The sequence below is a fragment of the Montipora capricornis genome, chromosome 13, assembly GCF_036669925.1.
Source record: "Montipora capricornis isolate CH-2021 chromosome 13, ASM3666992v2, whole genome shotgun sequence".
In the NCBI taxonomy this organism is placed as follows: domain Eukaryota; kingdom Metazoa; phylum Cnidaria; class Anthozoa; order Scleractinia; family Acroporidae; genus Montipora; species Montipora capricornis.
Window position 1 is genome coordinate 40,911,135 of NC_090895.1, and position 25,289 is coordinate 40,936,423.

A 25,289-nucleotide genomic window follows, 5' to 3' on the forward strand; every position below is an offset into this window, starting at 1 on the left:
GCGTTTAATCAGGGCAGCGTTTAATCAAGTAACTAAAGTAGCAAAATCTTAATGTTGTTAAAATTTTTTGGTTTGTCAGGACAGTAGAATTAAATTTATTTTAATTAACATTTATTACTTTATTCAGGTCTTACATGCACCGAACAGAACTTCATCACGAAAGCTGGTGCACAACGCACTGCTGCTGAACAAGGAATCCTCATAGTGGCACCTGATACTAGCCCTCGTAAGTTATTTAACCCATTGATGAGTAAAATCGTCTAGCATAAGACAGAGTAAAATCTATCAAGTCTCACTTCTGGGGGTCTTGGGTTAAAGGGTCCTTCTGTTGGGGCCACTACGTCAGTTTTGGGCCTCTTTTGTTCTGTTAATGTTGTTCCAACTAACACATACATGTACAAAATGAACCTGCCATTTTTGCTGTTTTGCAGGGTCATGTGGTATTGAAGGTGAAGATGACAGCTATGACTTTGGTACTGGTGCAGGGTTCTATATTGATGCTACTGTGCACAAATGGAAAACAAATTACAGAATGTTCTCTTACATCACAAAAGAGGTGATAGTTTACCAAACTGGTCTGTTTTAAAAAAATAAGCAGTAGTGTTTTGTCAGGTTTGTCTGGAGGCAACCAGTTGGCATACGGTGATGTACAGTTACCAGTTATTTCCAAGCATTACCGGTATCCTATCTTTACTTATGCTAAAGAATGTGCAAAGCATAATTATTATTATGCATATTATAACAATATTATTTGTCTTATTTTGCTTACTTTATTTTGCTTAGCTTCCAGCTTTGATTGCAAGTAATTTTCCCGTCTTACCTGAAAAGCAGTCAGTATTTGGACATAGGTCAGAGTCTACAGCATGTATGATATCAACTTAACCTAACCCTAACCCTTTGCCTATGGACGAGTAACAGTCTCTGGATCTGGAGTAAGACAGTTAAATCTTTGAGTGGCTATTTTAGGTAAAACAGTAGGGGACACAGTTTTTTTAGAGAAGTTATTGATTCTGTTGCCTCTATTGGGTTCTCCATTGATGAGGAAAATCATCTGGCAAGTGACTGAGTAAAATCTACGAGTGGCTGTTTTAGGTTAGAGAGTATGAAAGGGGACCTTCAATCTTGGACAAAACTGTTGAGACAGTGACACAAATTCACCTTCATTTTTACACACCCCTAGTTCCTCTCCCCTTCTCACTCCCCTCCCCCCTCAGTCAGTGTTGCTGAGTATTGTCATATGTTCTACAGTATATTTCCGACCAAGATAAATCAACATTGGAGTTTAGGGGGAGGGGAAAAGGCAGCTTTCAAGAGGAACATTTGGATAGGTTGTTGGAGTACCAAAAATGTTGCTTTGTCTCAACAGGTTTTGTCCGAGTGTAGATGTTGTAAACCTTTTGCCCTCAAGGGGCAACAAGTAAGATCCTCTGGTGCTGAACAGAGTAAAGTCTGTAAGTGGCCACTTTAAGGATGGAAAGGGTGAAGTGACTTCCAACCTCATTAAGTTAGTAGAGAAGAGAACTGACAAACTTGACTTACATTTACATTAGATATGATATATGTATCGGCAGGTACAAAATAATTTTAGGAAGCCAATTCTCTCGTATATTTAATTAATTATTTGTTTTAAGCAAATTCTGTTGTATTTTAAGGGCACAATAAAGTTATTGTTGTAGAACCCATGTACACTGTTTGCAAAGAGAAGGGTGTCATGCTTTGTCTCAGGCAGGGAACTCTGTTATTGTACTATGTGGTTAATCTGATTTTCTTTTTTTCCCCTCTGACAGCATGGGGGGACATGGAGCCTTAATTTGTTTTCTTAAAAACCCTGGGTTTTATAAGGTAAGTTTTTAGGTAAGAAATGCCGGTAGTGGTGCAGTGTCAACAAGTTTTTAAAGCATAGAAATTGGGTATTGATCACCGGACTTATAAAAGGAAATCGATCATTATGGGGGAATTAAAGAGATGACAAGTGTTAGTCCTTTATCAAATATACTTAACTGCCAATGAGACTTTGAGGATGCTATATGTGTATACGTATATCAGGGCTTGAAATTAACTTTTCCGCTCAGGTGCGAGCTGGCGACTAATGGGGAAAATTTGGTTGCCAGATCATAAATTTTGGTCGCCAACTTTGCATGCAAGGAAAGTCACAATTATTATTAAGTAGCACAAAAAAAACAAAAAACAGCACAGTCAATTTTGCAGGTGTTCGCTTTCTAACAGAGGGAACAAGTTCTCCAACCCACTTTACGTTAAGGGTACAGGTTGCTTTTTGAAGGTTCCATGCAAATTTCAAACTCATTGCTTCATTATCAATATGTTATCAATATCAAGCCAATTCCGAGGAGGTCTTTCGGTAATATGGCTTAATCTACGTTTTCAGCATTCACAACTGACAATGGATTTAAATTTTCAATTAACGTTCTTGCCGAATCTTCGTCTTCTGGGCGCAAAATGTACAGTAACCGGCAAGAAGCATACGGTGTTTAAGTGCGCCCACGATCTGATGAAGCCGCTGAAACAATATGGCGCCTAGTAAACACGGTGATCGAAGTATCAAAGTACATTTGTGCTATTAATTAACAATGTGAGGAAACCGATTTTCTTGTAGTATTTATACGTTATTTTAATGGGGAAAGAAAGGTGAGTCGTGTCCTAGCTACCAGTTCCGTACAATTTCATCATATAAAGATTCAAACGCAACAGTTGCTGTTTACCCTGGGTTATCAGACAAAACGTGATTCGCCAGCTGGCGACCAGTGCTAAAAATCTAGTCACCAGCCCTCAATTTTTGGTCGCATTGGCGACCAGTGAGTCACAATTTCAAGCCCTGTTCAAAAAAATTATGAAAATAAAAGAAACCTCCCTTGGAAAAGTGTGACTGTTCTTGTATGATGCCTGCAGGGAAAATGTGATTGGCTCTACAATGCATTTTCCATTTGACAGAACTGACCAGCCAGACCAGGCATTTGGAAGGACTAACTCCATGATGCCTTCAAATTAACACACTTCGGGGATGATTTCTACTCCTCCAGAAGAATACGAGGGATTGTCATGCAAGGTGTTACTTCAAATTGTTGCATTAATTTCTTTGAAAATTGACGGGTCTGGCCGGCCATTTCTGACAAAAGGAAATCGTCATAAGTGTGGGATATTGCCATTTGCAATCGTCTTGTTCGTTTTCTGTTCAATAACTCACAAAGGTGGATTACAATATTACTTATATTTCTTATTAACTAATCTAAAGGTCTGTATTGGGAGAACCTTTACTGAGGATGCTGAGGATGCCAGCACAGATCAAATGCATTGAGGTCTGTACTGGCCACCTTGGTCAAGATTCTCGCATGCAGACCACTTCATAGCTTCAAATTCCATGTAAAAGTTTCAAAATTTTCCAACAAAGGAACAGGAAACAAGGGCTTTTTCTCATCAGAATCCTGGTGTCGTTGTTTTTAATCTGTAATTTTTTATCTAGGGTTGCTGTTTGAGAAAATTATTTTGAGAAAGTGTATCAAAAGGCTTCATGATTGTATTTTTTCAGTGGTGACTTAAAGATACTTGGAAAACCCTATGTGCTGCTAACCAAACCTATGACCTGGACCTGGTTGTTCAAAACCCATTTAATGCTAATCCCAGATTAAAAATCAACCAAGGAGTTTATTTCTCTACTCCCAAATGCTGTTGAACGCTGATATTCGGCAAAACGTTACATTAGAAGAAGTCAATCTTGAAAAACAAAAATAAGCAAAAGAAAATAATTTTCACCAAGAAGTTGAAAACATGAAACAAAAGTTTTCACTAATCTTGGATTAAGTTAATCGGCTTTCGAACTACCGGGCCCAGGAGTTTATTTTTCTACTCCCAAAAATTAATGTTGTTCGATGCTGATATTCTACAAAATGTCACATCAGAAGAAGTCAATCTTAAAAAAAAAAAAGAGCAAAAGTTGAAAAAAATGAAAGCAAAGTTTACGCTTAGCCTGTATTAACTTTAATAATATTAATTTTGCTTTCGAACAACTGGGCCCTGATTACTAGCCTGATTGTCAGAAGCTAGGTTATTAAGGTGGGCTTCATTTTGATTTTCTTACATTTTACAGTCTGTGTCAGCCTTTTCTCCTATCTGCAACCCTGTGCAGTGTCCCTGGGGACAGAGGGCTTTCGCAGGATACCTTGGGAGCAATAAAGAAACTTGGAAAGTAAGACTTTTTTTTTTCGTATTCTGTTGAGCAAACATGTCTTTGTGCTTCTTAAGCTAGTTCTTCTGGTTGTATGTTTCTTTTTTCAACTGTCAATATTGCGCTTGAAACTGTGATTGTTAAGTTGTGTGTTTTGATTGTGTAGTAAGTCTTTGATCGTGCTATTTTTCATTTCCACCCATTTGAGCAGCAAAAGAAGAAGAAGAGGACCTGATTAACGCTAAAATGTGATTTAATAGCAACCAAGCATTGAGTTTTGCATGTCAAAAAAGCCTGAGAATTGTAGGTAGTTTAATGCTGAAGGAAAGCAAAAGCTTAAGCCAAAATTGTCAGCTAAAAGTCTTGTGAAGACTTTTCTTGATCAGTACATAAATGGCAATATGTATGTTACCAGTTATTCACGATTAGCTTGATCATGTTGTCCTTAAAGAACGTGAAAACCAAAATATTCTACATGACGTAGGGGAAGAATTCCGGTTCTCATCTGCTCGCTGTATAAACTCCTGTAGGGTGGTGTTAAACCTGGATTTGTAACTTAGTGGGAATACTGTTGTAGGCTTGTGGGGTACAGGGGTGGTGTAGTGGTAAGAGTGCCAATCTCCCACCGTTGTGGATACGATTTGTATCCTGGTTGTCAGATATGTGCAGAAATACAAGTAATTGGATGCATGCGGATTTCAATGCGCGTCATGAAGTCCCCTTGCTGTTCTTCCCATCTTCAACATTACTCGCAGTAGCAGACATATTTCTGAAAGCACAGTCGGTTAGTGCGCGGCCTTGGTGCAAGAGGTTCTGTGTACCTTAAGTAGCTTTGAATACCCGTAAAATGGAGCACTGATGGCGAGGGGGGAGTAAAATGAGCGCACACTGTTACGAGTTATCGACGGTAAATATGGTTGCTTTACTGGACGTGACATTTTTGGCTGCGAGCTACCTAGAGGGGCAAAAGAGATTATAATAATAAAAAATGAAACAAACCCCTCTAATATTGGCATCAAAGTACCGGACATGGAATGGGAAACCACTGGACGAAACGTCCAGCCTCCAGCCTCAAACGAAAACCCTGTACTCGTGTCTTGGAAGACAGATGATTAACGTCATAAAGCGTCCCCCAATGCTTCTCCTCTAGTAATTATAGACATCTGCATTTACCCTAAGCTAAAAAAATAATGCTAACCTTTACCCTTACCTTATTGTTGAAAATAGGTAGCAAAGGCTTTGACTTGAAGGGACATAAGTGGACATAAGTGTTCTGTACCTTATTTAATAAATAGAGGATATTACGTGGCCGCGCGGAGAGATGAAATTTCTCTTAGAGTGTTGAAAAATATTTCACGATTGAGCATAGCGAACGAGTGAAATATTTCCCTACACAAGAAGAAAAATTTCGTATCTCCAAGCGGCCATGTAATATTCTATTTATTATGAAACCAATGAAACACTAAAACATTCTCGAAAGGCATCGAAAGGCACGATTTTCAAATGTAACCATAGCAACATAACATGTTATCTTCACATGTGAAGATATTTTTTCGCGCGAAAGCTCACTTGGTATTTCATTGGTGTTTATATAACACAGTGTTCTCTTCCCTGTATTTTTGTTCCGGTTTCTTCTCAAACAACCATGCAGACTGTATGACGTTACAGTAATGGTGCCAAGTCCTTGAGGCACAGAATTTTGATATTACAAATCTGAGACTGGGCTTAATTAGACTTTCCTTCAATTTCTTAGGAATATGATGCCACTGAACTAATGAAGAATTATGATGGGCCTATACCGGATATACTGATTGATCAGGTACTGCATCTTCTCAAAAAAAGAAACGAACAACCTGACCAAATATTCGCAATGCTTACTCTTGCTGTCAAATATACAAGGTCAAGTTCAAACCTTTAAAATAAGGTTTTATCTTCAGGTGGCTCAAACCAGTTTCAACTCTTTCGAGAGACCTTGTTATTAGAGGGGTTGACACTACAACACTCTATCACATAAGAACAATGGTATGGTACCAACTTTGTGAAACATTATTGTTGAACAAGATGCAGTCGTTTTTATGATGTACCAAGTTACCATGGCAACAGGAAAGCCTTGCGCAAACACCCTATATTTTGGCTTCAGTTGCTCAGTTGCTGAAAAACGAACTCGGTGACCCCAATTTTTTTGGCACAAAAGTGATCAGCAGGCCAAGGTGAAACTGTCTGCAAAGTTTTAAAAAAATCAGTAGAGCAGATTCAGAGCTAAATTTTCAATTTTGTGAGGTGGCTTTGAATTCGCTCCATAGAATTTTTGTTAACTTAACAGAAAGTTTCATTTTGGCACGCTAATTAGAAATGGGGGTCACCAAGTTCGTTTTTGAGATATGAGCAGCTAAAGCCAAAGTATGGGATGTTTGTGCAGGGCTTTCCTGTTGCCACGGTAACTTTTTACATCACAAAAATGACTGCATCTTGTTCAGCAATAATTGGCATTTGATATGGTACCATAACATTGCTGTTAAGTGATGAAGTGTTGTAGTGTCAGTCGTTCTAATAAGAATTATTTCCCTTTCGCAGGGAAATTGACCATGCGTGAATAGGCCTTTTGCAACAATTGGTCACGTGCCTCATAATTGGGCTCGGGCTTTATAAATGACCATGTTTCACTTAGCCAGAAGACAAAATTTCAGAGAAATGCCACTTAGGGTAGAGATTTTATGATCACTCGAGAATCCCATACTTTTGTTTAGAAACGAAATGAAATTGCCCTTCAGTGGAATTTTCCATAATTAAGCGCCAAAAATAGAACTAACATTCCTATTCTTACCAAGGGTTAAATAAGCGAGAGTAAATATGCAAGGGTGGTAGTTGTCAATCGGCGAAGAAAAAAATTAAAGCGGAAATGTGTATGAAAATCATCGAAGGGTGACTGGAGGGCAAAGAGTCCTTTTCCCATGCAAATCCCTATAATTTCTTTCAACTGTAAAAACACCAGTTAAACGATATACTGACAAAAATCTGCATGGTAGAATATTTTAAGCTGCTCTTTTCATTCCTGGCAAAATGATTTCATGTACTCAGCAGAATCATTGTGTTTGTGAAAAAGAGGTCACGCGACCAAAAAAAAAATTGTTGTAGAAGGAATATTTCGCCCGCGGATCGTATGACTTGCTTTGACGCTTGATTTCGCTCCTTGAAAGATCTATTTCTTGCTTAATTTTTCCCCTAAAAGAGCTTTAGAAATGCTTTGTCGGCATAACTTCGAAATTCCTTCTTGACCGCCTTTTGCATCGGAATGCAAGATATAACAGAATGCAAATTAGGTTTTGACACCTTCAATGCCACCCAACCTGACCAAATATTCGCAACGCTTCCTCTTGCTGTGAAATATACAAAGACAGCGAACACCAGCGACATGACTTGCTTTGACGCTTGATTTCGCTCCTTGAAAGATCTATTTCTTGCTTAATTTCCCCCTAAAAGAGCTTTAGAAATGCTTTGTCGGCATAACTTCGAAATTCCTTCTTGACCGCCTTTTGCATCGGAATGCAAGATATAACAGAATGCAAATTAGGTTTTGACACCTTCAATGCCACCCAACCTGACCAAATATTCGCAACGCTTCCTCTTGCTGTGAAATTTACAAAGACAGCGAAACCCGAAATCTCTCTGAGAATTGAGTCGTTTGCATTAAATATTTTTTTTTGTCTGGAACACTCATTTTCAAACCTTTTAAGGCCCACATTCAACCGACAGGCTTCTCGACCGTGTGTTTTTGTTATGGAAATTTGCATTGCTTATCGTTGCGATCTGACTGAATTTCAGCTTTGGCGGGATTTTCGTATATGAAAATTGTTCCACGGCACGCAGTGCCTCTGGGGTGAACGTGTTTTCTCTTAAGTATGCTATAAAGCCATTTCGCGGGGAAAAAGAGTTCTTATATTGCGGGGCAATAAATGTGGCCGATAACCTGACAGCACTGTTTTAGAGCAACATGCACTTGTACGTTAACAGCAAGAGGAATTCTGTGCAATCACACAATAGAGTAGAAACCCCGGCCAACAAGGCTTACTTTACTGACAATCACAAGCACATGGCTAGATAGGTCTAAATACCATATGCGACTACGATGACGACGAAACTCAGCCCATTTTATAACGTGGTGTGCCACGGGTATCCCACATAATTACTTGATCACATTTAACAACCTCTGCATCACTCAAAAACTTAATTAACGGCGTGAATATGAATTATTTACTGCAGGGCACTAAAGATCAGTTTTATCCATCTGAACTGCTTCCAGAGAATTTGGTCGAGGCGTGCAAATCAAAGAAAGTTCCAGTCACCTTACGAATGCAAGAGGTAACCGTACATTATCAATTCAACGAATCTCTTTAAAAGTACATGTCATCGAGGAAGGTTTTTCAAGAGGAAATAATTGAAACATCTTATCTTATCAATTTAATAATAATAATACTGGTAATTCTGTTCTCATTTCACAGGGTTATGACCACAGCTACTACTTTATCTCGTCCTTTGTTGAAGATCACATCAAACATCATGCGCGATTTCTGAAAGCTTAAGCAACAAGTCTAATAATGATCAAAAAGAAATAAAGCACCATGTCTTTTTGTAAAAGGGTTGTAGTCTTTTTTGGAATTGTCCGACTACACTTAGTTTCATCGATTTCCTTTTTAGCTGTCCCGTTGCCAAACAATTGCATATCATTTTTCCAACCGGTTTTGTACCATGGAGGTATATCTTTGACAAAATTCAATGATCAGTATTTGAAATAAAATCGTCCAAATCATGAATGCATCAATCCAAAGCTCAATGGCAACAAGCCGATTCTGCAAATGGCCATCACGGAAAGAGGCATAACGCAGAGAAGCATAACACAGAGGCATAACGCAGTAAAGCGTAATGCAAATGTTCATAACGCAAAAGGCATAACGCAGAGGCATAACGCAAAGGCCCTTTGAAGAATAGCTGTGTACTCCGTAAATAATTTCAGCTCTAAATATAATCTCTCATATAATCGCTATCGAACTTTTTCTTCCTGTATGAGTTGTGCCTCTTTGCGTTATGGCTCTGCGTTTTGCCTCATTACGTTATGCGTCATTGCGTTATCCTTTTTGCGCTATGGCCATTTGCGTTATGCGACTTTGCGTCATGCCTTTTTGCGTGATGCCTATTCGCGTTATGCCTCTGCGTTATGCCTTTTTGCGTTATGGCTGTGTACGTTATGGCTATTCGCGTTATGCCTCTCTGCGTTATGCCTCTTTCCTTGATGGCCATTTGCAGAATCGACTTGTTGCCATTCAGCTTTGGATTGATGCATTCATATTTGGACGATTTTATTTTAAATACTGATAATTGAAGTTTGGTCACACGGATACCTCCATATGTACCATCACCACCTATCAAGTTGAATCACATGACGATATCGGACTCGCTGACCATTGCAACTATTGTCTATGAACCTACATAAACGACCTACAACCTCGGACTAATTGTGGAAACTCTTTCCAATACCTTGCCCTCCCACAATGTTGTTTTAATTTTTCGAAGCCCTGAATTGGCTCTCAAGAATTTTTTAAAACTTTGCCGATAGTTCTTCCTTAGATTGATAATTACCATTCTACAATTAAAAATGGGGGTCACCGAGTTCATTTTCGAGATATAATTAAGACGAAATATAGGGTGTCTTTGGAGAGCTTTTATGTCGACATGGTAACCCTTCTAATAAAAGTTAATGACGTCATTGTCACATGATCTGAGCATTCGTTGATCTTTCCCGCCAAAACTCCGGGGCTCTGGAATTTGACTGTGGGTGGTCGCAGTTTGAGGCGTTGTGAAGTGTGACAAATATTGCGTGCATTTAGAATACTTTCACGCTTTGTGAGTTTAACAACCCTTATACGCTCAGAAAGGACCAAATCAACGATTTAACGGAGGGAAACGAGTATCTTCAAGCGCAAACCTTGCACATCCTGTTAAACTCCAGCTCGGCGACCTTTGTCAGAGGTTTAATCCGATAGCGATTGATGAGACAAGTTTTGCCACTGGTAAGAGAGTTCTTCAGTGAAAATTTTCTTTGATTCGCTGCTCATTTCAATATTTAACATTTTAAGACGTTATTTGGTTCTATAATTAACGGTCGAGCAACAATTAACTAGCGTTGTTCAATGTTGAATGAAGTAAATAACATATGTATCGCACAGCTGACGTGTGCATTTTTCCAATCGAAGTGTGCACGACAGTGTGCAGTTATTGTTCGCTCATGGACCTTGATCTTTCTTTTGTGTGTTTTTTAATATTCGCTTTGGCGTTGCGGCCAACAAATGTTGCGGCCGGATATGTGTTTGTTTGATACAGGCGCATTCTATTGACCGACTTCAGGATAACCCAGCCACCATCGGTCACTGCAGACTGTGCGGACCGTGCAGACCAGGGGTAAAATATGGCGTTACCCTCACTATTATTGAGAGCTAACCGTAAACAGGCTAACCTGAATGTTATTTAGGCCTAATTCTGGCTAACCGGATTTTCACTTTACAGACGGTCTGCACTGTCTGCAGTCTGCATTTTGTAGTGTCCTGCCAGCATTGTCAGCGCACATTCGCCCAAAAACCATTGCGGGCGTTTGTTTTTGTCAAATGAAGGCTTGTCAAAATGCAAGAGGGCACAGTAGTGAATCCCGCATTCTGATTGGTTCTTCACACGGTCCGGATTTCCTTTAACCTATGTCCCTTATGGCCCTACTGGCGCTTTCATTGTAAAACTATTGAGAAAATCCCCATATTTCCTATCTCGGCCAACGCTCTGAGAATTTTGTCCTTTACCCTCAATTTCCATTTTTGTGACACCAAATTTGTTTCCATACAAAAGTTAGTTTCAAAACAGATTCTCATTGGACAGGAGGCTTGGAAACAAATTCAAATAAAAACATTTTCTCTTTGAAATTATCAGTTTGTAAGTTGCTTACTGCATTGGCTATCAAGTGTGCAGTGAGTCAACAATATTACAGAAGTTATTTCAGAGAGGAAGAGAGAGAGAGGGAGGGAAAAAAAGTTATGCACCAGCTAAGGGTTGGTCTGTATGGAGAAAAACTCTGACCTCAGTCTTGAAAAAGCTCCCCTTGGCTTGCAGCCTTGGGCAGCATTTTCAAGATCTTGGTCACAGTGTTTCACTGTACAGACCTCCCAGCTAACCACCTTAAAAAATATTTGCGAGTTGATGTTTCGAGGGTTAGCCCTTTCTGAGAGCGAACTGATGAAGTGCTAATACTTGAAAGATCAGTTCACAAAAATTTTTTATGGTGATTAATAATTGTGACCTCTCACAGGAAAACGTACACTAACACTTTTCTACTGAACGGCTTAAAGCGTTGGGTCCCTGTTGGGTCCTGGTTGGAAGAGTTGGAAAACCTGTTAGAGGTGTTGAGAAAAACATGTTGAGAAAATTCACACAAGCCATTCTAGGTGTTGAGAGTAAACAATCATTCATACTTTTGTCAAGTACCGGTAACTAACTGTTTGTCTTTACAATTGTAGATACAATTTGATACTGTCAAAGTCACTTTTTGTTGACTGATAGAGTTATGTTTGACAAGACAAATAATCAATGATAACGTGACATGTCATTTTCCAGCGGTGCCATCGATCTGTTTGCAGTGATGAAACACCACGTTTATTTGCTACTCCACAGAGACGAATTAGTGGATTTCTTTGCTCCTTCCATCCCAAATCATAAAAGTAGTTATTATGTTAACTGAAACAAAGTCAATAAAGTCATCTTCTTTTCGTTCTAAGTCAAATTCGCAGTAACCAAAGTGCTAACCACATAATTTTGTATGATTATTCAGAAATTTGCATGGGCTTTAAGTCTGCGGAACAAAAGCTTAAAAGGTAGACTCAAAAAGCATCATTTGAGAAACACCAAAACTGTGGCCAAAGGTTCTAAAATTGCTAATCACGCCTGGTCCAACAACCATGCCATTGATTTTGAAAACGCGTCAATTATTGACAAAGGCACTTTTAGAACCACAAAAACATTAGAAGCGTGGCATACCAGAGTGACACCTAACGCAGACAACAATTCTTGCCTGTTACCTGTGCAATACAACATTCTTTTTAACAAACATTCATAACCATTTACATTTTTATTATTTCACAATTCACGCTTTTTATTCAAATTTTTTCATCGCTTTCTTATCATTCATTTTACCCGTCGAAGACTGCAGTTCGGGCATTCAAAAGCTCATAGTTTTTAATCATTTTAGCCAGAGATAGTTTTTTAAATGTCAACAAGTAATAATTGTGAATGTGGAGTCTGTTGACACAGACATTTTAATCGGCAACTAAAGGAAAGAAATCCTATTTTCCATGAAACAATTTGTAATAAAAAAAGTAAAGTGAACTCTGATTTGAGCCTTGGTACACAACATTGTCGAGATCGCAGGGTAAACTCGTCCTTTGTTTGATGTTAATTTTGTTGTGAAGAATTTTAAATGATGCATTCTCCTCAGGAGTTGAAAGCGTCGGGAAATCCATTGGTTTGATAGGCTTTGTATTCCACGTTGAAAGCACAAAAAAGCCGTTGGAAAGCATGAGGCGTTGGAAAAATTGACAATCCGTTGTGAATTTTTTGATGATGTTGGAAAAGGAAAAAAAAAAGGAAAGGAACTTTATTCAAGTGTCTCGTCGTTCTAGCGCTGAAGCACTAATTGGGGACACTGTAAATAGACATTAACAATTAACACAAATCAAATGTTGGTTGAAGAAAGCATTGAAAGTGTCGGAAAAGCGGTTGGTGACCCGATGGTAACCTGTGGGTAAAGCATCGGTAAAGTGTTGAAAAAGTGTTGGAATTTACTCGCCAATGGAAAAGCGTTAGTGTATGTTTTCCTGTGAAAGGTCACAATTGACTAATTTACAATACCGTGCAAAAGTACATGTAAGTTGACAGTCTTGACTCAATTCTTGCAAGAATCTTGGATTGAGAATTGAGTCGAGGATCGAGACTCGATTCACTCAAAATCAAATTTGATCCTCTATACTCGATTTTTGCAAAACCACTGAAGTGAAACCTTGTCAATTATTCATACTCAATTCAACTTTCGCGAAAACGTTACTACTCGATTAAATAACAACAGGAACTGTTTAATGAGAAAACGAGGTAGTGGCTATCATTCCTGGAAGTCCTCCATTCAAAAACTGCAAATTATCTTATGTTGTGGATTAAAATGTAAAGGCAAAGCACAGAGCTTTACCGCGCAATAAGTTTTATTGTGAATCGAACGCGAATTTTCAGTGTACAATCTATGTTTGTACAGATTGAAATTGTTGCCTGGTGAGTTATCTACCGGATAAAGTTATGTAGTTTTGGAACAACTGGGGCTGGAAGTTTAACATACTAGTTGGTCTCTGTCTTCAAAGGCAATGATGAAACCAAAGTGAAAGTTCCCTGCAAGGGATTTTGATTGAGTTTGTGTGCATAATTATATTATTCTTTCCTAATGTTGTTATAATGTCATGTTCAAACTGGTGCTGCACCTGTAACCTGTGATCACAGTTTTTTTGCTCTTGAGAGGGCAGAGAAAGAACGTCGGATACAATTTTTTAACAAGTTGTCTGCCTGCAGTCCAGAATCTGGACTTACAGTACCTCAGATTTGGAAAGAAAAATGAAAGAGATTTTGATCCCTGCTGTTATTGGTTAGAGAATTGCTAATCATACTTCCTGTGAAATTATTCAAGATTTTACCTTGAACCCATTGACTCCTGTCTGCTACTTTACTCAGAGGCATTTTTTATCGATTGCCCTAGTTGTTTCCTTGTGGGAGGAATCTTTACAGTGCAAACTACTTTGGTAACTTAGTAGCGTAACAACAATAACAACAACATTTATTTGTACCTATATTTTTGCATTGTTTTCCTTTTATAATAGGTAGCTTGTTCAAATACAGGGTTTCAATAGTTTTTAAAGTAGAGGACACAGCACTGACCGCCGACGAAAAGTGTTGGCTACTTTGCTCTGAAAAGTTGGCTACTTTTTCCCCTAGATTGAACTAATTGAAGGATTCCTCGAAACCTAAAGTAAAATTAATTTTGATGTACTTGACTGTACTTTTTTAAACCTCAATTTCGAAACAATTATCAGATTTGAATCTGCCATCTTCAAGCTAACTTTTTCTGCACTTTTACCTAGACCATGTTTAGTTACGTTGGCAAACATATCAAGACGTTTTATGCAAAACAGGTTGTTATTGAGGAATCTTTGTATCAAGACTTCCTGTTTTCCACTAAAACAGTGAAGTTTTTGTTCATCAGAACTGATTTCTCATGTTGACCGAACAAAATTATTGCAGTTTGTTTAGACAAGAGGAAATACATGTATTGTTGAAATGTCATGTAACGTTTAAGTCGTTAATTTTCCTTTTGAAGTGGTTTTCCAAATCCTTCTTCGCTGGAAAGTATCAAAAGAATGCACTTAATTGCACCCTCATGCAGTGCCACTGTTGATAAGAAATCTTCCTTTATCTTTTGAACTCAATTTGGTGCCCAGAACACTGGAAATCGCATTTCAGAGCTTCCAGATTTCACAATTTTCTGGGGGAGCACACTCAGAAATGCTGTTTCCAGTGTTTCTGGTGCCCAAGAATCAGGTTCCCAGGCAAGGCTGGAGTTCACTCAAATTATTTTTAAAAGTAAGTAAAAAAAATTATAATAATGAAAAATAAAACAAGCCCCCCCAAATATTGGTGTCAGAGTACCAGACAGAATGTGGAAATGAGTGGACGAAACATTCGGCCTCTGGCCTCACAAACGAAAACCCTGACAATACAGGAGCAATGGCCCACTGAAATGACTAGAAAGCTAAAAGTGTCAGTGCTAATAAAAGTGTTCTTTAACTGTTTCAATTTAATGACAATAAAATATTGATTTAACAAATTTTTAGTTTGTCTGTTGTAGGAGGGAAACGTATAGACTGGCTTAGCCTGGATGATAAGCATGGAGTTAATAAGCCAAAGAGATGTTGTTGACAAGGATCTTGTGAATCAGTATGGGGCTGTGGCGTATGATTATGAGAGCTTGCCAAAGGTTGTCGCTGTACACACATGTACATGGACAGGCAATATGTCAGCTTTAAGCAAGAAAGAAAGAGAAGCTACAGGCCTTGCTCTTCTAGAACAGTTTCCCCGAAATGGGAGTTTCTCTATGCGGATTGGAATCAGAAGCATAGGTAGCGCAAAACATAAAGACATTTTAAAAAGGTGCATCAGTTCAGGAGATCATAGCTGTTACGTCAATAGTGCAAAGGTAGGCCAAGAATTAACCAGGATCCTTTGTTCGAGATCATCAGATGAAGAAATAATGTGATGCCATTTTCCTTCCAAGCTTGAATTTCTTTTTTCAAAATTTCTTTTCAGAGAGGTCTGGACTGTCGTGTGGACCATGAGCTAAAAAATGGTAATTATTGCAAGATTTCAGAAACTGCTGAACCAGAAATGCTTAAAGCCAATGACAAGTGCCCACCCTGTTATGGTGTCAAGTCATTAGGAAACAGCATATCCACAAATAGAAACAGGGAAAAATTTGCCGATTCCAGTGTTGTTGAAGTGACAATTGGAAATAAGCCTCAGAATTATCCATCCATAAACAGCAAATCAGAGCTTTGCCATGAAGTAAACACTCCTGTTTCTGCCAGAGAGACTGAAGATTCTCAAGCACAATCTATTCAACATAGCGTAGAGTTGCCTCAGGATCGAACTCCAAACTTAATTTTCCGCAATTTGTCTGATGAGCATTCTGCATGTGATACGCAGTCACCAAACGCACTAGAGTTAAGGCCTCGGAAACGACCTCGTAAATCAACCCCTAGGAAGCTTGATCAAGAATGGCAAAATGCTTGCCTTAGTGGAAACATTGATAAGAGTAACACAATAGTAAGTGCTGATGTCGCACCCTCCGTAGAACCAGTACCAAAAGACACTACAATGCCTTTGCAGTCATCCATTGAAGGGTTACATGAAAGTTTTCCTGATACAGAATCTTGTGTGGGTACCAAAGTACGTTTTCAGAGGATTGCAGGTAATTTTGTGATTGACCCATCTGTCTGTTATTTGTTGATTATATCCCTTGCTACATTGCAAATTTTTATAATACCATAGAGGTACTTACCGTAAAAACTCGCAGATAAGCTGCACCCTGAATTTAGCTGCTCAAATTTTGGGAAAAAAAGTTTTTTGAAAGAAATCCAAAGAAATCCAAAGTCAAGTCTTGAGAAGTCTTCTTCATCATCCACTATTCATGAAACGTAAACTCACTATTAACATTGAAACAGAAAATACTTCAAAGTCTTACCTACAATTTTAGCACTGTAACATAATGAACACTGTTTCTACCAACTTTGACGTAAGACTGATCTTTTTCTGGTATTTGTTGACAGGAATTCAACATAGTTTTTCCACAGATTTTTGCATTACAACAAGAACACGAACGGAACATTCGAATCTTAGTAGCCAGGCATTATAAATCAGACACAAAAATGGAAAGCTGGACACCAGAAGCAGCATGATGTTTTAAGAGTTTACACAAAGCGATAAGCTGCACGAAACATTGCCCAGTGTAACAGGGTATGGTCATTTGTTCGACAAATTGGCTCTCAAAGTGCTAAACAGCAACAAAAGAGTGCGGCCATGTACTACGCAAATACTTGAGAATAGCATGATATTTTCTTGCTTTTTCAAATGTTCCTGCAGATAAGCCGCGACGATTTTTGGAAAAAAGGTGCGGCTTATCTGCGGGTTTTTACGGTACTTTACTGTTACTTATACAAAAATATGTTTTGATGAGGCTTCATCCATTTTTTCTTGACCTCTGATTTCTGTACCATATACTTGCTAGAAATTGTTCAGGTGTCCTAGATTGCTTTTTTTTTTCTTTCTTTGCCAACATTTTGTTAGGTTTAAAACAAATTAAGATGTTAATCACAAGCCTAGGTCAGTCTGTATTGGGAAAAACTGTTCCCTTGTACTATATATAGTACCACCAATGTGCGCATACGAGGATGGTTTCCACGACCTTGTGTACAGTTTTTCCCAATATGGACCTCCAAGCTGCTAATCAATATTATGACTTTACTGATATGCCTGTAAATCAAATTTTGCAGTTAAATGAGTTAAATGTAAAAGGATACACTTACATCAAATAATAAAATGACGAAAGTGAGCTCAAGGAATTGATTGCAAACTGTTGAACAAGCGAGGATTGTCTAGTTTTTTTCAGTCCTGATTACTGAGTCGTTCAAAGATAATAAATGGATGTTGACCCTAAGATTCTTGTCTTCAGATTGTTGAGATTATCAATATTAACTTTAAGTGCCCCTAATCCCAATTTTTTTATATTTGTTTTCAAAAAGAGTACATAATTTGGTGAAGATTTAAAAAAAATTAAGTAAGTCTATCAAATCCTCGCAAATCTGTGAAGGTTTGAAGTTATGATGTGCTGGTTCACTGCCATGTGAAAGGAGGTCTGGCCATCTGAAACCTAATGTTTTTGTGATGTCTGCTGGGAAAGCAAATCGCTTCACTTTTGAGATGCTTGTGCGATCAACTGGAGTTCATCCGAAGTTTCTGGTGTTGAAATCTCTTTAATTTGACCTTCAGGCACAGAAATAATTTGTTCATTTGTTCTCTCTTGGAATCAAAGAAGAGAATGGCAATTTGCACATGACACTGGTTTCGCCAAGTAAAAGGGAAGAAAGTCTGGATAGCTGTGACCTGGCTTATGCCAATGAAGACTGCTTAAAAGCACTTGAAAAGCTAAAAGAAAATAAAAACTTGAGCAAATGTTGGAAGAAATTCGCAGCAACACACCTAAGTTTCTTTAAGTGTGAAAATTCGCTTCCCCAGCTGACGTCACACACCAGCTTCTGACCCAATCTCCAGCAAACTCGGCGGTGAACCAAAGTGGCGCATATTTTCAGAATTTTGACACTTACAGAAAATTGAGGAAATAACATTATAACTTTGCTTTTTTTCACCAACGTGATCAAGAACAAAACGATATTTGGACGGCTAATAAAAAAGAAAATTAAGTAAAGCTATGATCCGTGCAGTTATGAATGCAATTTTTGCAATTGCGTAAAGAAGCCTGAAGAATTCACGACTTCAACTGGTGTGAACCCGTGACCTCGCGATACCAGTGCGGTGCTCTAACCAACTGATCTATGAAGCCACTGTCATTGGGAGCTGGTCATTTGTAGGTTCTAATGTTCCCGTCAGGAATGAATCAACGATGAAATGATATATGAACAGATCACATATGAACTGCAGATACCCGTTGAAGTCCTGAATTTTTCAAGCTTCTTTACGCACTTGCAAAAATTGCGTTCATAACTGCGAGGATCATAGCTTCACTTGATTTTATATCCGCTGTTCATATATGATCCATTTCATATAGGGGTTAGGTGGACTTTTAGTTTAGTATCGCGATCTTCTTATAGTTTTGCCTTTGCGCGAGCCGTCAATATTTCGTGGTATGGCCGTCTCACTTTTGCGGCCTGTGATTGGTTCTAATGTTGAAATTGACGTTGTTGCACTGAATTGGGTTGCTGATTTACGCAAACAAATACGTTTCAAAGGTAGAAAGAATTGAAATTTCAATCAGGCGCGGGTTGATTAGTTTACAGTTTTATTTATCCTTATAAATAATGGATCACGATACAAAACTAATTGCGATTTTGAGAGGGCAATACCACATTATATTGACAGCGTCGGGAGAAAATATATTCCGTATTGGATTCCGTCGCTTCGCTACTCCGCCCAATACGGAATAATTTTCTCCCAACTAGCCGTCAATATAATGTGGTATTGCCTTCTCAAAATCGCAATTTGTTTTTAAAAAAACTGAAATTATATTTTGCCTTGGGTTGATCCTATTGGTTCGCTTTGTTTTGATTCTAGGTGTATGGTCAGTGTCTCTATTGAATAAAGCCAGTACCCAAACAAGTAATCAACTCCAAGGAATGTTGAACTTGACAACAAGTGAGCCTTCACGGAGCTCAGATAACACAGATGTATTGAACAAGTGGGATGGAGCTTCTTTGAACAGAGAAAACATCAGTGTTTCTTCTGATCCTTTAACATCCCTGCTTCCTCCATGGCATGATTCGTACTCTTCAATCGACAATCCCTGCAATTCATCGACTTCAGTTCGAGATGCACGCATCAAAGAGCTACTTACTAGACAGGAAAAGCTGCTGAAAGAAATGCGAGAGAAAAAGAATGGCAACTAAAATAGCACTGTTTAAATTTTATCTTGGCCTCCAACTTCATTGTTTTGGGAGGCTAAAGGATTGCTGATACATCTTTTATAAAGAAGACACGAGAAACGGAAGTGGAGAGTAAATCTTATACGGCCTCCAGGAAGACGAAACAAATGGTATTTGAAGTGTTATGTTTTAATTGTTTTCTTGTGGCCTGAGGATAACATTGTATTGTTGCAGTTAACGTTGTTGTATGTGGCCAAAGATGTGCAGGGTACAGCTATATTACTGCATAAAGCATATCATTTTTTAAAACATAAGAAGTCAGTCGACTTTGTAACATACATGTGAGAATTCCTGGTCAACCCAGGTTACGTGGTGTGGCGGCTTCAGGAGGCTAGCTGTCAAAGATGCCAAGTTGGGGAAACCTTCAGTAAGTACGGTAGGTGATTTTCTCTGATTTATTATTCAAAGGAAGAAACGGTTTTGCAATGTTTAAAATTTGGCCACCTCACTTTTCCTTTCATCTTCAACCAATTTTCTGAGGACTGATTTTCCAACTGATTTCCGGAATTCACATGGCCAAGAAGTAGTTACTCTTGAAAGCACACGGTATCTTTAACTAGCCATCTGACGCTCTCACATCATGTAGTTATTGTGTTGATACCTTCCAATTCCACATTATGTATAGTTCCAAGAAATTTTTAATCAGTCAGAGGAAATTTTTTCATGCAGGCTGACTGCTTTTGCAAGTAAAAGGATTTCTTCAGTAGTATTGTTTTTACCAAGGAGCTTGCTTCAAGATTTTGCTAATAAAAGACAGCATGCATTTTAAATTTATGAGGGGAGTTTTCTTTCAGTTAGTAGACAACAACATTGTTTATAAAATCTTTCAAGTTTCAGTTGCTTTTAGTATTGGATTCACTGGTAGTCTTTCATCGTGTGTCTTTAAAAACACCAACCGTGAATCGGGGTGAGCGTGACACTGATCTTTTTTGCGCCAAAATGGACCATAATGATCAACAACAGATGCTTCTTTTGCTTATTTTTGTTTTTCAAGATTGACGGCTTCTAATGTAAAGTTTTGCGAATATCAGTGTTGAATATCAGCATTTGGGAGTAGACAAATAAACTCCTTGGGTTATTTTTAATCGGGGATTAGCGTTAATCAGCTTTTAAACAACTGGGCCCAGATCAGATGGCAGACTCTGCAACATTGTAAGACTAAGAGCAATAACCAAGGTGTGCGAGGTGATCATCAACAGACACTTGCTCTTTGCTGATGATGCTGCAGTCACCTAGCTCACACACTGAACAAAATCTTCAGTGTCTCATGGACAGATTCTCCCTAGACTTTGAAGACTTCGGTCTTGCAATCAGCTTGAGGAAGACCAATGTGGTTGTCCCTTGATGCCGAAATCAACAAATACATCAAACCCTGTGATGACTGACCACTTGTGTCTGGGAGAATCCAAAGCTGACCACTCCAACCAAGGTTGCAGTGTACAATGCCTGCTTTGTTAGCACCTTCTTGTATGGGAGTGAAACTTGGACAACCTCTGCTAAGCAAGAGTGGAAGCTGAACAGTTTCTACATGCAGTGCCTTTGCCTCATCCTTGGCATCAGCTGGAGCGAGAAGGTACCTAATGCCCAGGTCCTTGTGAGTGTTGGCCTCCCCACCATGTACACGCTGCTTATTCGACTGCACTTACTCGGGCATGTGCACTGAATGGAAGATAGCCGGATTCCCAACTACATTTTCAATGGTGAACTGCCCTCTAGCAAAATACCCCAAGGTTGCCCCCAGTGGTTGTACAAAGACATCTGCAAGCGTGGCATCAGCACAGAGAGGTGGCAAGATGTGGCAGCTAACCACAGCAGGTGGCACTGCTTGGTCACGAAACAGCTAAAGAAAGGAGAGAAGATCCCAAACCCGGCAGAAGAGAAGAGAGCCAGACCAAAGGTATGCGCACGCGGAAACCACCCCCCAACCCCCCCCCCCCCCATCCCCGTGGCCAGCCACATCTGCTTTGTGTGGCAGGGACTGCCCCTCCCACATCGGTCTCATCAACCATTGACAATGTTGCTTCAGTCACACCACTGCCAGTATCCGTGGTTGTAGCCTACTGTGGTGCCATGTATGGTTATTGGGCACTGTGTATGATTATGTAGGGCTGTGTGATGTGGAATATGGTTATATAGGGCTGGGGCACTATGTATGGTTATGTAGGACTGTGTGGCCCCGTGTATGGTTATGTAGGGATAAGTATGATTTTGTAGGGTCATATAAGGCACTATGTAAGGTTACGTGGAGTGCATATGTATGATTTTTGGTGTAATATAATGGCTCAGAGCCATTCCTGCAATTAATGACTTAGTTGGCTGCTTTAGGTAAAGAAAATATATTCTAATATGCTGTTATTTTTGCAATTCCTGTCATTAAATTTAGCTTTTTCCATGAGTGTGAAAGTTTTGAGGAATTTGAGATTAACACGTATTGAGAGAGGATCAGTAGGAACCTCCATTCTTTGTAAAAAAAAAAAAAAAGGTATTTATTTGTTCCCGATAATTTTTCTCTAAATTGCCAGTATAGCAGCATTGAAGGGTACTAATTTTTTCTCTCTGTCAACTGTTTTGCGTTCTGACATTTCCGTGACCAGTTCCAGGTCAAATACAGTACAAAAGTTACTGTAAATGGAAATGATGCAACCAAATGTTTCAGGAAACCACTTGAAGTAATATGAATTTTGTTTCCAAATGTTTAAAGAATGTTGCTATTGACTGGTTCATCCTGCATTTAACTTTCCCTGCTGGTGGTTATCACAGTTATGTATGATCACGGACCGTTGCAATAGATATGTCATCATTATTACTATAGGTAATCACATGATTTTTGGTGCATTTTGGAATAAATAAGCACAAGTAAGTTTTTTTCAAAGATGACCAAAATTGCACTGGCCCGTAGGTTTGTAGTCTTTGAAAAAAATTAGAAGTGCTTATTTATTCCACATTGCACGAGAAAAATCATGTGATTACCCATTGACTCCCGGGGGTTGCCCTTTGACGAGTAAAATTGTCTGACGTTAGACAGAGTAAAATACTGAGTCTGGCCGGTTTAGGCCATTTTGGACATCAAAGGGTTAATAATATACATGAAAGAAATTGAGATGGTTAAGCAGAAGAAACACATGCATATCATGTAATCAGGGAAAAATTGAACCATCCAGGGCGTGCTCTTGATTTGAAAACAAAATATTTGATTGGTTCTGACCAAACCCTATTGTTTATTAGCTAATCATGATCCGATATGTAATTTGCACTGGTATTACACTATTGCACTGTGTTACACTTGAACTGCACTGCTTTCAGCCAATCACAATCAAGTAATTTTTTCATGTATACATGTATTATTATGTAACTTACATTGCAACATTGTGATCTTTTTCTCAAGAGATATCCTGAAGGAAATGCAGAGAAACTGCAGAATTAGGTCTGCACAGGGCCACCACATACAAATTAGACAAGCTTTTGACGAACAAAGCCAAAATCATAACAAATAAGTGACTTTGTAGTTTAAGCAGGTACAAAAGTCTGGCCAGAAGAACTTGGATTGCTCACTTCGGATCGAGGTAAAAAAAAATGATAAGGCCCAGGGAAATCACTTTAGCCCTAATTTGTAAGCAATACCTCGGTGATATTGGGGAAAACGGTGAATAGTTTTGGTTTGCAAAACCAGTTTTTGCTCTGTCTGAGTTGATCTGGTCCAACTTTTGTAACTGCCCCTGTAGTTTAGCTGCAAATAGTTCTATAACATTTAACATCCTGCTGACTTACCCCACCTGGGCTTTCACTTTGGTAAAAAAAAATCTGGGTATCCGAAAATGGGAAAGTTCGCCACATTTCTGTGCTAGTAGCTGAGTATTTCCACTGCTATACCCCAGCAAAATAGCAGGCTGGTGTCTGAAGCTCAAGTCATTGGATCTTCCAAAACCTTTACATTTTGTTATCAGTGCATGAGCAGCATGAATGTTTGATCCTCTACCAATAGATACAACTAAATTAATATAAATTAATCTATTCGCTCTGATGAAGGGCTAACGCTCGAAACGTCAGCTTTTAGAATCTCTGTACGGTGGCAATTTACATTATCAACTCTGTTGATAAAACCAAATTTTTGTATACTACTTCCCCACCGACGCAGCACCACAGTTTTTTTAGAAACTTCCCCCTTCATAAATTAATACAGTGATCTGTCATTTCATTTTACAGTCATACATGTGATAAATCTAAGCTAGAACTAAGAAGAGAGGATCTAATAAGGGATTTCAAGGAAGTGAGCTTTTTCTAAATGGTAAGGAGTTCACAAATGTTATATTGCAAAATAATACAATTTTCTATTGCATTTCCAGTTGTACTTTACTTTCCTTCCTTTCCAGTTCTTAGTACAACAACTTGTGGATGTTGTTCAGTTTCCTTGGACTGACAAATATATCTTATTTGCTGGCTGGGAGGTCCATATAGGGAAGAACTACAGCGACCAAGCACCCACCCTAAGCCTGCAAATAACTTACTTATTTTATATAAGGGGATACAGTAGTGAATCCTGCAATCTGATCATTTCTTGGCATATTACCATGCCTGTGGAAAATCCAGACTACTCCAAGAACCAATCAGATTGCAGGATTCATTACATTGCCCTCTTGGGAAAAAATAAGCTTTACACTTTCCTATCATCCCTGATGAAAAAGTCATTGTCATTGTCTGGTTTGACAGTAGACATTTTCTTTCGTTTTAATTCAGGGTGGTGATTTGACAAAAGGTAATCTCAGATATCAACTCAAGACAAGCAAGAGAAAATAATCTTTGAGATTAGAGGAAGAGGGACACTGAGGCAGACAGGTTAAAGAATAACTAAATGTGGCAGCATTAACCTTCGGTTAGGCCTAGAAGACCAGTAAGCAATAGTTAAGGTCAATAATAGAGTTGATGCACGGGCTAACATAGGCGTCCACAATGCAAGGTGTATTGTCATACACTTAACAACCACTGAAACTTTAAGACACCTTGAAATTTCAGTGTTGTCAAGGAAGTTGTATTAGCTGAGAATTAAGTTAATAACCCATGAGAGGACATCACAAACACCAGAATGGAAACATGGCACAGAAGAACATTAAAGGAAGTGAACATGATTAACCATAACAACTAGTGTCACAACAACTCTTTTATTCAATATCTACTCCTAACATGGTAATGCCGATTTTCCTTGCTTCACGAATTCCCTTAACAACCATAACTTACTTTCTTCTCCGCGCGGAGACTCAACCGGTCCTATTATAAAGTCATAGCATTACACAAGAAATAAAATTTGGAAAAAAGTGATCTTTGGTTTAGCCACTTGTCAATATTATTTTGTTTTTCATAAGTTTTCATTTCGCACCAGCTACCATAGCAACAAAAGATTAAATCATTTTTGTGGAAATAGATTCTTTTTTTTTCACAAGAGTACATAGTCAAACACAGGCACAGGCACAGGCACAGGCACACAAGAATACATACAAACACTATGGCACAGGCACACAAGAGTACATACAAACACTAAGGCACAGGCACACAAGAGTACATGCAAACACTAAGACAAAGGCACACAAGAGTACATACAAACACCAAGGCACAGACACACAAGAGTACATGCAAACGCTAAGACAAAGGCACACAAGAATACATACAAGCACTATGGCACAGGCACACAAGAGTACATGCAAACAGGAAGGCACAGGCACACAAGAGTACATGCAAACAGGAAGGCACAGGCACACAAGAGTACATGCAAACACGAAGGC

General features: G+C 38.8%; 2 protein-coding genes across 6 annotated transcripts in view; both read left to right on the top strand.

Moving 5' to 3' along the window:
* Positions 1-8,815, top strand: part of LOC138029879 (S-formylglutathione hydrolase-like) — a 13,481-nt gene extending 4,666 nt beyond the window's left edge. For both annotated transcript variants that reach the window (XM_068877722.1, XM_068877723.1), the window contains exons 4-11: positions 128-226; positions 432-556; positions 784-848; positions 1,788-1,842; positions 4,103-4,201; positions 5,934-5,999; positions 8,441-8,539; positions 8,680-8,815. In XM_068877722.1, coding sequence (XP_068733823.1) covers positions 128-226; positions 432-556; positions 784-848; positions 1,788-1,842; positions 4,103-4,201; positions 5,934-5,999; positions 8,441-8,539; positions 8,680-8,760 — 689 coding nt within the window. In that variant the 3' untranslated portion in view covers positions 8,761-8,815. The remainder of the gene's footprint in view (positions 1-127; positions 227-431; positions 557-783; positions 849-1,787; positions 1,843-4,102; positions 4,202-5,933; positions 6,000-8,440; positions 8,540-8,679) is intronic.
* A 1,185-nt stretch (positions 8,816-10,000) lies between these two features.
* Positions 10,001-24,828, top strand: LOC138029871 (uncharacterized). 4 transcript variants are annotated; one of them, XR_011127954.1, is made up of 7 exons: positions 10,001-10,245; positions 15,153-15,500; positions 15,611-16,271; positions 19,148-19,891; positions 20,802-21,412; positions 23,719-23,800; positions 24,250-24,828. XR_011127954.1 is itself a non-coding variant. In XM_068877706.1 (4 exons), exons 2-4 carry the CDS (start codon positions 15,183-15,185, stop codon positions 19,477-19,479), a joined length of 1,311 nt encoding a protein of 436 aa, XP_068733807.1. In that variant the 5' UTR covers positions 10,001-10,245; positions 15,139-15,182; the 3' UTR covers positions 19,480-20,289. The 4 variants fall into 4 exon arrangements, 2 of the variants coding, with proteins under 2 accessions (XP_068733807.1, XP_068733806.1); XR_011127955.1 differs by lacking the exon at positions 20,802-21,412; XM_068877706.1 differs by lacking the exons at positions 20,802-21,412; positions 23,719-23,800; positions 24,250-24,828 and having other exon boundaries at positions 15,139-15,500; positions 19,148-20,289.
* The last annotated feature ends 461 nt before the right edge of the window (positions 24,829-25,289 follow it).

What these genes read in the sequence shown, in the direction of transcription:
- LOC138029871 (XM_068877706.1), top strand. Translation starts at nt 15,183, where the DNA reads ATGATAAGCATGGAGTTAATAAGCCAAAGAGATGTTGTTGACAAGGAT. An exon ending in GTTACGTCAATAGTGCAAAG is followed by an intron (nt 15,501 to 15,610) that starts GTAGGCCAAGAA and finishes ATTTCTTTTCAG; the next exon opens with AGAGGTCTGGACTGTCGTGT. An exon ending in ACGTTTTCAGAGGATTGCAG is followed by an intron (nt 16,272 to 19,147) that starts GTAATTTTGTGA and finishes TTTTGATTCTAG; the next exon opens with GTGTATGGTCAGTGTCTCTA.